Below are 13657 nucleotides of genomic sequence, written 5' to 3'. Positions count from 1 at the left end.
TCCCCCCCCCCCCCCAAAAAAGGGAAAAAACCTGGATGTACATTTCCAAAATAGAAGATATAAAGCAAATAAAATAAAACCTACATCCAGCAACAGTGCTTTGCAGTGGCGTAGCGTGGGTTGTCAGCACCCGGGGCAAGGCAAGTAATTTGCGCCCCCTAACCTGTGGATTAGGGGACGCGGGTGGTGCTGTGGGTAAAAGCCTCAGCGCCTAGGGCTTGCCGATCGAAAGGTCGGCAGTTCGAATCCCCGCGGCGGGGTGCGCTCCCGTTGCTCGGTCCCAGCGCCTGCCAACCTAGCAGTTCGAAAGCACCCCTAAGTGCAAGTAGATAAATAGGGACCGCTTTATAGCGGGAAGGTAAACGGTGTTTCCGTGTGCGGCTCTGGCTCGCCAGAGCAGCTTCGTCACGCTGGCCACGTGACCCGGAAGTGTCTCCGGACAGCGCTGGCCCCCGGCCTCTTGAGTGAGATGAGCGCACAACCCCAGAGTCTGGCAAGACTGGCCCGTACGGGCAGGGGTACCTTTACCTTTACCTTAACCTGTGGATTTGCGCCCCCTAACCCGTGGATTTGCCCTAACCCCAGATGTTGCGCCAGGTGCGGCCGGCCCCCCCTGCACCCCCCACGCTACGCCACTGGTGTTTTGTGTTGTGTGGGTTCCTGTGATGTAAGTCATGGGCCCCGCCTGCCAGCCTGCTCCCTAAAATATCACTTGTTTGCTCATTTCTACATATAGGGTGGGATGTGGGTGGCGCTGTGGGTTAAACCACAGAGCCTAGGACTTGCCGATCAGAAGGTCGGCGGTTCGAATCCCAGCAACTGGGTGGGCTCCCGTTGCTCAGTCCCTGCTCCTGCCCACCTAGCAGTTCGAAAGCACGTCAAAGTGCAAGTAGATCAATAGGTATCGCTCCAGCGGGAAGGTAAACGGCGTTTCCGTGTGCTGCTCTGGTTCGCCAGAAGCGGCTTAGTCATGCTGGCCACATGACCCAGAAGCTGTACGCTGGCTTCCTTGGCCAATAAAGCGAGATGAGCGCCACAACCCCAGAGTCAGTCACGACTGGACCTAATGGTCAGGGGTCCCTTTACCTTTACCTTACATATAGGGTGCCTACATTCTGCATGGACTGGTTGCACGGCAACATGTGCAAATGGCTTGAGATACCTATTGGGTCCATAAATGACCATATAGCCTATATTCTGTGATGGGAATTTTGAGGTCTTAGATATATGGTAATATTCATAAGCGTACCAACCAAGCACGTACATAGATCAGCACAGGAAGACCAACCTGAAACCATTTTGATTCCTAAACTGAGCAAATGTTTTCTCTGCAAGGTCAAAGTGGGAAACCTTCCATTGTCTCTTTCCTCACAAATCCTGTCTTAAGGGCACATTTAAGATATGAATAGGGTGTGAGCCTGTGACCTGGCCCAGGAACTAAATATTTATCGTTACAAAAGATTGGCCAGGCTCCCCAGGCAATCCAATCAAAAGATTGGCCAGGCTCCCCAGGAAATCCAATCAAGTAACCTGCCAGACAGGAGATAACGACACGAGAAAAGCAACATTCAGATTTCTGTTTTAGACCGCCTTTTCTGTGATGTAGGTATGATGTATCTGGGGATGGTCTTAGGTTACATCCCTTCTGTGATGTATGTATGATGTTTCTGGGGGTGGTCTTGATCTACAGGGTGGCAATTTCAAAAATCTTTATAAGGCCTTGCACACCATTTTTCTGGGTTCTTCCTCTCTCCTGCAAGTGAGGGGAGCACCCTGTTGCAACAGATCAATAAAGATCAGGCTTAATAGCTGCTTTGCTTCTCAATGTTCTCTAGTTGGCCTCTGTTATCTTCTCCCACCAATAGGGAACCTATGTAAGGACTCTGTATGGGCTCTCAGATACCCCATAAGGGAAAAGGGCAATTTTTGTTTACAACAATTCAACACAAAAAACAGCGACAATTTGTTGTTGACAAAGGACATATCAAGGGCCCCATTACCTTCAGTAGCTTAGGGTCTCATCAAACCTCAATCTGGCCCTGCCTGCAACATTTCTTTTTCTTTTTTTATACTGTATAAATCTTTTTTACTGAGTTATGAGGCAGAACCACATTTCAAAACACAAGTCTTCTCCCGTCAGATGTATAATAGATTTTGCGTGTGATGTAACCTTCAGTCTTCTATTAGCCCTTGTAAAAGGAAGAGGCCGCTGGCAGGATGGTTAACAGCACTTGCTTACCGTATATCTCCTTGGTGTGTTGCCTGTTTATTCCTTTGCTTGACCCCTGCCCTGTTTGGTGTACGTATTTGCTTTTAGCTGCACTGAACCTTCTTCCTCCAGTTATGCCACCCATTTTGCAGTTTTCCCCCCACCCCATCATTTGCCCGACTTCACCTCTAGGGCGCAGAATTAATCAGCGACAACCCAATAAAACCACATAACAATTCTTTACAGACCAGCATCTTTAATGACGATTTTGTCGCAGAACAACATTTACAAAAACAGAGTCCATTGCCTGTATTAGGGGGAGGTTATTGACAGAGGGAGACTGGGACTTCGACTTGATGCAGCCAGGGGGTGATCCAAACTTCAAAATAGCATCTGAATGTCTGAGAAGGGGGGAAAGGAGAAAGATGAATATTAAAACCAGCCCAGTGTCGAAATCTAGAAAGCTGACCTGTGTCATTATCCGATGGCTTGTTCAATATCCTGACCAGGTATTTCAAAAAGGAGCTCACAGTTATTCCACCTTCCTCTTTGACAACCCCAAGGCAAGCAGATGTGGCCGCAGCTCCTGCAACATTCATGCGCAACTCCCTACTCTGGCCTCATGCCCAACGTGATAAAAGAGAGGCCTCTTGCAATGCTCTGGCTTAGGAAACGACAGCCTTTCTTGTAGTGCTTTCGCTATCTGATAAGCCTCATATATTACGTGGGGAAAGTTTCTGCATCAGCAAGGGAATAGTCTCTCACTGCTCTCATGATGTTGCCACTACTGCACGACTTCTCATGTTGCACAGGGAGAGGTCCCAGGCCACAGGGGAGCAACGAAGGCCACACTCCTTTGACAAAGGGCCTTCTGTGGCTTTGTTCCCCTACATCAGTAGAGCCTGCCCCTGACTGATCACCAGCAGCAACCATTTCAAATTTTCCACAGTGCCCTTGTACAACTTTCTCCTACGCAGTCACCCCAGAGCATTGTGGGAAATTCATCATGGCCATTTGCAGCCGCTCACTGCTTGGTGGGTGGGGGTAAAGGCTCAGGGCAGGTGCCAGAAGGTGTCTAGTGCTGAAATCAGGCCTGGGCGCAACATAACTAATGCAGAAATAGGGCTTTTTAAGGGCAGAACTTGCTGGAACTCAGTTCTGGCACCTCTCAGGTGGGCACCATTGCCATTATAAAAGAACCAGAAAGTTCTGGAACCTCTTTCTTCAACAGACCAGTCAATGTGAAAAGTGTTTCCTGAACAGAGAGAATTTGAAATCTACAGTGTGGTTTTTTACACGTGGCTTCCCTTATTAACTTATTGAATTATAACTGGGATGGGGAATCTGTGTCCATCAACATCTGGAGAACAACAGGTTCTCCCCACTGCCCCATTTATCACTCCTAGGAGTAGGTAGGGCATCTTAAAAACCAGCAAATTTGGTTATGACATAAGCCGGCTTTCCCCAGCTTGCTGCCCTTCAGGGTTTGGGTTTTTTTTTCATTTTAAATTGGTCACCGTGCTTATTTTACATACATTTAAGTTCTAAATATAATGTTTGCACTTCTAGACTCATGGACATTGATAAAGCTGGGCCCAGCTAAGTCACCAGTGACGAGATACCAATATGCATAGGAGTCCATTCCTAGGGGCCAAGGTCCCTTTGGCTCCCCTCATAAAATATTTGAGGAGGCCAGGCCCCTCAAAGTTGATGGGCAGTGCCATTCAAATGATGTGGTGCACCACATCATGTGCTCAGTGATGTGGGGCGGGGCCTACCTGCCCCCCCCCCCTATTTTATTCAAGTTGGCCTTCCTGCAATATGGATAGCACAGCAGATCCTGGATGAATCTAGACACATGGGGGGAGGGGAGAGAGAAATTCAGGAAAATGTGTTGTAAACCTCGTAATGTGAAATCACGTTGCCAAAAGGCAGAACTCCACAGCGCCATCTGGTGTCACAGTGTTCTAACGCATTTAAAACGCTTTTTCTTTACTAATGTAGCTGAATCTCCCGTAAAGTTCCACATTTACTTGTCTCAGTGTCTTTTCCCTCTGGAAATCACATCTGTCCAAGTCGGGCTCGGGATGTATCCTTTTGCTGCATACTGTCCGGCAGATATCAACATCGATTTTGTATTTCACCCCTCTCACAACCTAGAGAGAACAATTTTCACTAAACCAGACATAGTAAGGCAAATTGAAGAGATAGAGGGGACTTTTTATATACCGGGGGAGCAGGAAGGGAAGATAACAGTTTTTTCAAAGGCCTTATATTTCCACCCCACCCAAGTGGGAGGCATATTGCTAAGGCATGTTGGTGCCTGTTGCTTGTATATTCATCCTACTGTTATCTCTGATTATTGGTTTTGAAGGACAAAAACCTTTTAAACCGGTTTGACCAGAGACTACATTGGGAGAAGGTGATGAAACAGCGATGTTACTAGCTGGGGTTCCATTTGGATCATATCTAACCTCTTAAAACAGCTGCATTGGTTGCAGCCCGTTCTTTTCTGTGCCTAATTCAAGATGTTCATGTTAGTGATTAAAGCCCTTAAGAACTCAGGCCACAAATACCTGAAAGACTGTCTCCTTCCCTATCAACTTTCTCTGGTGTCAAGATCAACAGAAGGGGGCCCACAGAAGCTCAGGGTGGTGGCAGCCTAGAAGATGGAGTTCTTTGTGGTTGCAGGAGAAATGTAGACCTTCCAGAAGGGCTTATTTAGCCATCGGCAGAGCAGCAGCTGAACCAAGATGCAAGTCATAAGAGCTCACTTCAACAGAGTGACTTTCAGAAGCACTGCAGTGATATTTCCACCTGAGTGTGTGGTGACTTACGGGAATATTTCATCTTGCATTGGCACCAGAAAATGACATGTTTTGTTTCATTGCTGAATTTGTTGCCATAACAGCCGGAGTTTCCTTACCTGCCTCATGGCTTTGTTTATGCGAAATTCTCTGAATAGAAAGATGTCATTTGAACTGTTGTTGTATCTGTAAACACCAAACCTAGCAGCTCTCTGAACTCCTGGGTCGTTGGTCTTGACGGCGATAGGAGATCCTGGTTTTATGGCTGAATTAGGGAAATGCCTCTTGCTACCTGTACAAGCAAAATTCACAAATGAATAATTATTTAGAAATTTTGTCCAGCTGACACATGGAAATAACCTTGTGACCTATCAGCTAGGTTTGGAATTTCACACCTCCACCTCCCTATTTTGGAAATGTATTCATCATTTGAATGAAAGCGGGGCCAAATTTGACCACAACACAAATTACAATTGGAGTCGGCCCCTGCGAACCAGGCAAATAGTTTTGCGAGAGAAATGTGGCCCAGAGCTGTTTGTTTTGTTTTTAACTACACAGGGCTTTGTGGGTTTGCCCAAGGTGCTAGCTTGCCATTCATTTGAAATACAGTGGTACCTCGGGTTACAGACGCTTCAGGTTACAGACGCTTCAGGTTACAGACTCCGCTAACCCAGAAATAGTACCACGGGTTAAGAACTTTGCTTCAGGATGAGAAGAGACATCGCGTGGTGGCGGCACGGCAGCAGCGGGAGGCCCCATTAGCTAAAGTGGTGCTTCAGGTTAAGAACAGTTTCAGGTTAAGCACGGACCTCCAGAAAAAATTAAGTTCTTAACCCGAGGTACCTCTGTACAGGCAATGGCTGGTTTGATGTGCGACCGTGCGCACGTGCATTGCACCGACCCCAGAAGTGGACAGAAAAGGGTGTAGAGGGCTCTCTGCTGATGCTCGCGGGGGTCAGCAATGCAACTCTCTTGCAAAATGGCCACCACCTGTAGTCCCAACACCACCAAAATCTACCTATTGGTGCCTCCAACTTTACTGAAGAAGCTTGCTGTTTGGCGAACTCAGACTGAAAAACTGACAGCTTTCAAAGCTGATGTCGTATGAGGAGGGGAACCATCAGCTTCTTCCTTTCTCTCACAGTTAAAACCCACTCTGTGGTTTATCGTTACTCTGCAATCAGCAGTTGACTCACAGGACACGACAAGAGAGTGTCAAAACTGCAAACTTTCTCCAAAGGAAAGCTTGATACAGCAGTGCATTTAAACAATAGGTCAAGTTTCTGGCAGTGTAACTGGTGTGTAACACGGTGCAACCCACAAAGTCCTGGTTTTGCAACTGTGTGATGAAAAAAAAAAAGCAATTGTCTGGATTAATGCATGGTAAAAATTGTGCAGTTTCTCTCCCTTGAACAGTACGGGCCGGTTCATATGTTCATATTAACCACGTGATCACTACAAGTACAGATTTATCATGGCTAGAGAAATCAGGTGATACATGCATGTGTGAACTTAAAGGTAAAGGGACCCCTGACCGTTAGGTCCAGTCGTGACCAACTCTGGGGTTGCGGCGCTCATCTCGCTTTATTGGCCGAGGGAGCCAGCGTACAGCTTCCGGGTCATGTGGCCAGCAGGACTAAGCCGCTTCTGGAGAACCAGAGCAGCGCACGGAAACGCCGTTTACCTTCCTGCCGGAGCAGTACCTATTTATCTGCTTGCACTTTGACATGCTTTCGAACTGCTAGGTTGGCAGGAGCAGGGACTGAGCAACGGGAGCTCACCCTGTTGCAGGGATTCGAACCTCCGACCTTCTGATCGGCAAGCCCTAGGCTCTGTGAACTAGCTGCACACAAAAGCAGGGACACACTGAGTAGCCTCAAACATGACACCACACATGCTGAGCAGCCTCCCTTGGCATCTGTGTGCACAATGCAAACATCTGTAGGGAGGGCTTTTTCAAATGTATAGGTGTATGTGCAAAGCCCCTTCCTCCAGACATTTGCCGTGTGTCCATGAATGCCAGGAGGGGAGTCACTTAGCATGCACAGTATATGGGGGGGGGATATACACTCTTGTTGTTGTTGTGTCATTTAGTCGTGTCCGACTCTTCGTGACCCCATGGACCAGAGCACGCCAGGCACTCCTGTCTTCCACTGCCTCCTGCAGTTTGGTCAGACTCATGCTGGTAGCTTCGAGAACACTGTCCAACCATCTCGTCCTCTGTCGTCCCCTTCTCCTTGTGCCCTCAATCTTTCCCAACATCAGGGTCTTTTCCAGGGAGTCTTCTCTTCTCATGAGGTGGCCAAAGTATTGGAGCCTCAGCTTCACGATCTGTCCTTCCAGTGAGTACTCAGGGCTGATTTCCTTAAGAATTAAGTTGCGCTATTCACTCAGCGAGTGTGTCTGAATGTTGCACGCTGTGAATATGTGTTCAAATCACTCAAGTGGAGACGTTTATCCCAGTCTGCATGTGCATTGGACTTGAATTTTTAAAAATTCTTGATGCTTTTATTGTTGCGTTGATTTGAGATTTGCTTGTAGAAAGCATTTCATAAATGGAATGAAATAAATAATCTACCGCACTTCAGAATGTGTGTATAGCTCTGTTATGGATAGACATAAATGCAAAAGAGGAAGAGCAATAGAGGAAGTGGTTCCGAATTCCACGCACATTCCCAGCAGAATGTATGTGTGACTCCACTGAGGCTATACGCACATTGTAAAGAGCGAGAGAGGAAGTGGTTTGAAATTTCACACTCATTCACAACATATTGAAGCCAACTGGATGCCTATGGGGAACTGAGAATGGCACATGAATGATGTGTTCATTCACAGTGGTCACTGTGATAGCAGCAGTTAGTTAGTAGGTCCATCTTCTTCCATGGTCTTTTCTTTCTGTCCCCCTTTTCTTTTTCACTCTGAATGCCAAGCTGGGCAAATTCTCAAATATTCCCACCCTTTGGCTGGCATCCCACTGCTTGTATTAAAAATACAGTACCATGTACATCAGTGCCGCTCCTTCCAGAAATGTTGAAAACAGCTGCATATTCATTTTACAGTAAGTAGCCTTGAGAAACACCTAAAACAACACCCCCCCACACACACCAGTGTTAATCAAATATCGGGAGGGGGAAAAAACACCCTTAGCTTCTTCGCTACGCAGAATATAAACCACAATGGAAAAAGAGAGATTTCGGTTTATCTAACAGCAGGCATTTTGTGAGACTCTGCTTTTTCTGTGCATTCATGTCTGAATAAAGAGAGAATCTCCTCCTCCTCATCATCAGTAGTATCCTGCCCTTCATCCAAAGATCACAGACCAATTCACAACATAAAAATGAAAATAAGAGAACACAAAATGCACAATAAAAACAAAAACAAACCAACACCCCCCTCCCACTTAACATTAAGTTTTCAGCTCAGATCTTGAACCTTTAAGCGCAGCCTGGCATCCAGCTATTTAGCAGGAGAAGTTTTCCATGCATAGAGATGTCATGGGCTTGGGAAGGGAGTTCTGCGTGCTGAACCTCTGTCTCAGAGGGTTTGCAAAGGAGCAACAGGTGGCGTCTGTAATCCCGTTTTCAGATAAAACACTGGAAAATCTAAAGTTGACCTAACTGCCACTAGGAAACCTTGCAACAGCCTCTCTTTCACAAGGGTGTTACAGTCCTTGATTCAATCGCACACACTCTCCACCCAGTGCAACCCTGTTTCTTAGACTTAAATAAAAGGTGGTGGTCTCAACTGATAATGGCTGCGTACACAACATACATTTAAAGTGCATGGCTTCCCCTAAGGAATCACGGGAACTGTAGCTTATCCGCCACAGAGATGCAATTCCCAGCACCCTTAAGAAACTACAGTTCCCGTGATTATTGGGGGGAAACCCATGTACAGCATTTTAAATGTGCTTTAAGTGCATTGCGTGTAAACACCCAATATTGTACACACACCTGCAAATGCCATGGGAGAATACTAAAGCTGTTTTCTGATCTTACCAGCTGAAGTCCTGGCCACATTGCAGAGAAGAAGGCAGCAAAGAAGAGCCATTTCCCTCCACCCAACGGACACCATTTCTACCAGCAAAGAGACGAGGGCTGCTTGACTCGAACACTTGCTTTTTTGCACCTAGCAGAGGAAGTGGGGTTTCCACTGTCTGTTCAGGAACTCTCATTGGTCAAGAAGAGTATACTGTATAAAAAAGCCTCGATCGCTATCTCCTGTCCCGCTCATTGGCCCTTGCAAAATCTATTAGCAAGTTTCTTTTTGAAGAACTCTGGGTGATGTTAGCACTTCGTGCAGAACAGGGTTTGTTTGTTTGTTTGTTTGTTTGTTTTTAAAAGGGAAGTCAGATCCAAAATGGGCAGGTAGAAGGAGTCAGAGGCAGTTCAGAAAGAACATCGGGGGGAGTTCAGTCATTCAAGTCATGCAAAACGTTGTGCTGTGTTAGGTAATAGAAAAGGGTGTAGCCCAGACCCTGATCAAGTATACCCATTTCTCTTTCGCCCTGCCAACGACCCTCCCTGCAGACTCCACTGCTCTGGGTATTCACCAATGCTTCTAGAACGAAGGAAATAGTTCTAGAACATGGTTCTACTCCTGTGGTGTTGCGATAAGGGTGGGAAGCCAGAAATGTCCAAGATGGCATTCATAACATAGACCTTACTGGAGCCAACATGGGTGTGAAATATTTGTGTCCCAAATGCACAAAATTATTAAAGCAGTTTGGAAACAGAGCAGTCTTCTGTCTAGGTTCCTCACTAATGAGAGGCAGTCACAAGAGATATGAAGGAATTATGAGTTCTCAATGTTAAGTTGTGGGTGAACATATCAGACAACACAGTGATTCTTCAAACAGCTCTTGTTTATTCACAGGCCAGAACAGAACTGACTGAAGGGTTCAGCCAACCTGCTTATACAGAGCTCCACTACAAAGCAACAGTAACAACTTTCTGTAACTATCGAATCACTGAACATCACTTTCAATTCCTTATTTGCATATGCGGACCTGAGTGAAAACTATCTACAGTATCCCCCTGCTGGCCCAGGGTGAGAACTTCAGTACATAACACTCAACTCTCCCAAGATCCCTCTTTCCTCAAAATCCCAGTCCTGAGGAGCTCCTCCCACTCTGCGCCGATTTCTAAAGGCCGTGGGATTTGACACTCACCAAGAAAGGATTATGCACACATGCAGAAAAGGCATAGGTGCATTGTAGCCACGCATGCTTTGAGCATGAATTATAATCACATGTTGTTGTTGTTGTTTAGTCGTTTAGTCGTGTCCGACTCTTCGTGACCCCATGGACCAGAGCACGCCAGGCACTTCTGTCTTCCACTGCCTCCCGCAGTTTGGTCAGACTCATGTTTGTAGATCCGAGAACACTATCCAACCACCTCGTCTTCTGTCGTCCCCTTCTCCTTGTGCCCTCAATCTTTCCCAACATCAGGGTCTTTGCCAGGGAGTCTTCTCTTCTCATGAGGTGGCCAAAGTATTGGAGCCTCAGCTTCACGATCTGTCCTTCCAGTGAGCACTCAGGGCTAATTTCCTTAAGAATGGATGTGTTTGATCTTCTTGCAGTCCATGGGACTCTCAAGAGTCTCCTCCAGCACTAGAATTCAAAAGCATCAATTCTTCGGAGATCAGCTTTCTTTATGGTCCAGCTCTCACTTCCATACATCACTACTGGGAAAACCATGGCTTTAACTATACGGACCTTTGTTGGCAAGGTGATGTCTCTGCTTTTTAAGATGCTGTCTAGGTTTGTCATTGCTTTTCTCCCAAGAAGCACCATCAAGAGTCTCCTCCAGCACCATATAATCACATACCACTTGGCAATTGTAAATTTTCCTATAAGACCACTACTAGCGGTGGGCAAATCTGTCAATTTCTGTTTCTCTCACTCTCTCATTTTCCTATTCTTAAGTTCTCCACATTTCCACATCATTTTGAAAATTGTTTTTTCCTCTCTTTAAAAAAGTCATCTTGAAAAAAATGATCAGTATTTTTGTGTGAATTTCTTTTACTGTGCACATTTCCCCCCAAATTCTCCAGCCAAGTAATGTGTACAAAAAAATGCAAATAATATGGTGAGTTGTGCATGAAAATGCATATATTACTAGAGGCTCTCTTGCTGATCTTGAAAGAGTGGAGTGACTCCCATGATCTATCTTATTATTACACATATCTCTCTCCTCTACAAAGAATACAGGCAATTTTTCTGAAGCCATACTGGCTCCCCTACAGGACAAGTGAAGCAAAACATTCTATGCTCAGTTGAGGCAAGCACAGTTCACCAGGGGGCACTATGACCCTTTCTGAGAAACTTGATTCAGGACCATCCTTGGCTCAAAGTTCTTGCTCTGGGCTCTTCTGCAACGCTCCCCAAAAGCCACATTTTCCAAATCTGTTTTGTGCTTTGTGGCCCTCTATGGTTCCATACCTATGGGAGTTATTTGCTGAGCATATATTTAAAGTGGGACGTGGGTGGCGCTGTGGTCTAAACCACTGAGCTGCTTGGGCTTGCCGATCAGAAGGTTGGCGGTTCGAATCCCCACAACGAGGTGAGCTCCTGCTGCTCTGTCCCAGCTCCTGCCAACCTAGCAGTTTGAAAGCACACCAGTGCCAGTAGATAAATAGGTACTGCTGTGACAGGAAGGTAAATGCTGTTTCCATGCGCTCTGGATTCCGTCACGGGGTTCCATTGCGCCAGAAGTGGTTCAGTCCTGCTGGCCACATGACCCGGAAAGCTGTCTGTGGACAAACGCCGGCTCCCTCAGCCTGAAAGCGAGATGTGCGCCGCAACCCCATAGTCACTTTTGACTGGATTTAACCGTACCTTTACCTAGGTTTAAAGTAGATACTTAATTGGGCAAATTAAATGACTTTGGATATGCAGAAGATGTTAAAAAAACTAATTTAAGGAACTGCAGTAAGAGGGGGAAGGAAGTCAAACTCTGAAAAGTTAAAATGTCTGTAAAATTAATGAAATGTATAAATTTGAAAAGTATATATATAAAAACTTGCTACTTTGCATCTAGCATGCAGGGGTCTGGTGGAGGATGGAAGTGACACAGAGGAGGAGTTAAGGGAGGGGGGAAATGGGATAACCCCAAAACCTTGAAATTACAAATGCATGTTACACAGCACAGTGGCATGTAATTGATTTAGAAATGCTTTTTGCATTATTGCTGAAACACGGGTTTTAGCGCCGGGGGGGGGGAACAGTGGGGATAACCCCTAAGCTAAATAACAGCACAGGGAGTAAGCTAAGTGCATGAGTAAAGGTAAAGGTAAAGGTACCCCTGCCCGTACGGGCCAGTCGTGTCCGACTCTAGGGTTGTGCACCCATCTCACTTAAGAGGCCGGGGGCCAGCGCTGTCCACAGACACTTCCGGGTCACGTGGCCAGCGTGACAAGCTGCATCTGGCGAGCCAGCGCATGGAAACGCCGTTTACCTTCCCGCTAGTAAGCGGTCCCTATTTATCTACTTGCACCCGGGGGTGCTTTCGAACTGCTAGGTTGGCAGGCGCTGGGACCGAGCAATGGGAGCGCACCCCGCCGCGGGGATTCGAACCACTGACCTGACGATCGGCAAGTCCTAGGCGCTGAGGTTTTACCCACAGCGCCACCTGCGTCCCGGGATTAGCCATGAGTAGTTGTGGCTAAGCCTCGGCTAACAGAAGATCATATCTCCTTACTTCTCTGAAATCCTTTGCAGCCCCACCTTTCTAACTGAATAGGTGGTTGCCACTTCCTAAGCAAACACTTTCTCACAGCCACATGCCTAAACCACATCCTAATCCCAATACTGACTGCCCTGTGTTAATTCTGAGCACGTTGACACTAAGCAGGCACCTGGTTCTGCTACCTCTCAGTCTCGGGGTTCTCCCAGGTGGGGGCTGAATATTGCAAACTGATCATAGGCAGGTGACACATTTTTCGGTAACTTTTCGGATTTCCCACCCAAAATGTAAATCTGGATTATATGGCTGGGGGTGGGGGGAGAATAGTGGCCGGCATTTTGATTCCAGCAGTGCTGTGAAAAGCCTGCATGCACAAGAAGCATAGATACATGTCAGGATTAAGCACCTTTACCACCCGTGCTGTCTCCCCCACCAGTGATAGCAGAGCTAGGGAACCTGCAGCTCTCCAGATGTTGTTGGACTCCCACTAGCCCACTAGCCACAGTCATCATAGCTCCACAGCATGTTTCCCCCATAAGGCCACCGTGTCTGTTACCTTTGCAGGGAGAATTGCTCCTCCAGTAGTGCCTGGAATGCAGGCAGACCAGATCCATAGAGAGACTTCTCACACCAGTGACTGGGAACGCTAGGAGGGGAAGCAGCCACCTGATCCAGCCGACCTAGACACACAACCAGCGATGCATCAAGTGAGCATCTTCCCATCAACAGCACATTGCCAGGAAGGTGGTGCTTGAAATGGTCCTTTGGTGCAATGGTGGAGTTCAGAATCAAGCTCAGTCACTGAAGTCACCACCCTCCCATGCTAATACTTGGGCTTAAGAAAAAGGGAGCCAATTGTTATTTGGGCAGTGTGGGATAGAGAGGGATAGAGAGACAGAGAGAGGGATAGAGAGACAGAGAGAGATAGAGAGGAATAGAGAGAGATAGAGAGATAT

At 46.8% G+C, this 13657-nt stretch overlaps 1 protein-coding gene across 1 annotated transcript; it reads right to left on the bottom strand.

The window, feature by feature from the left end:
- Positions 1–2451: 2451 nt before the first annotated feature.
- LOC114587869 (cystatin-F-like) lies at positions 2452–9116 on the bottom strand. Its single transcript, XM_028712707.2, has 4 exons — positions 9015–9116; positions 5136–5308; positions 4243–4365; positions 2452–2610 (listed from the first exon to the last, which is right to left on the bottom strand). The coding sequence occupies exons 1-4, from the start codon at positions 9088–9090 to the stop codon at positions 2533–2535; spliced, it is 450 nt and encodes a 149-aa protein (XP_028568540.2). The 5' UTR covers positions 9091–9116; the 3' UTR covers positions 2452–2532.
- Positions 9117–13657: the final 4541 nt, after the last annotated feature.

This window comes from Podarcis muralis, chromosome 17 (assembly GCF_964188315.1).
Source record: "Podarcis muralis chromosome 17, rPodMur119.hap1.1, whole genome shotgun sequence".
NCBI classification, from domain to species: Eukaryota; Metazoa; Chordata; class Lepidosauria; order Squamata; family Lacertidae; genus Podarcis; species Podarcis muralis.
The sequence above is the reverse complement of the archived record's forward strand: the minus strand, read 5'-3'. Positions and strand labels throughout refer to the sequence as shown.

Excerpts from the sequence above, each read along its gene's own strand:
- LOC114587869 (XM_028712707.2), bottom strand. The coding sequence starts at position 9,090 with ATGGTGTCCGTTGGGTGGAGGGAAATGGCTCTTCTTTGCTGCCTTCTT. Across the intron at positions 5,309-9,014 it reads TGTGGCCAGGACTTCAGCTG|GTAGCAAGAGGCATTTCCCT; the intron begins GTAAGATCAGAA and ends TTGCTTGTACAG. Across the intron at positions 4,366-5,135 it reads TAAACAAAGCCATGAGGCAG|GTTGTGAGAGGGGTGAAATA; the intron begins GTAAGGAAACTC and ends TGTTCTCTCTAG.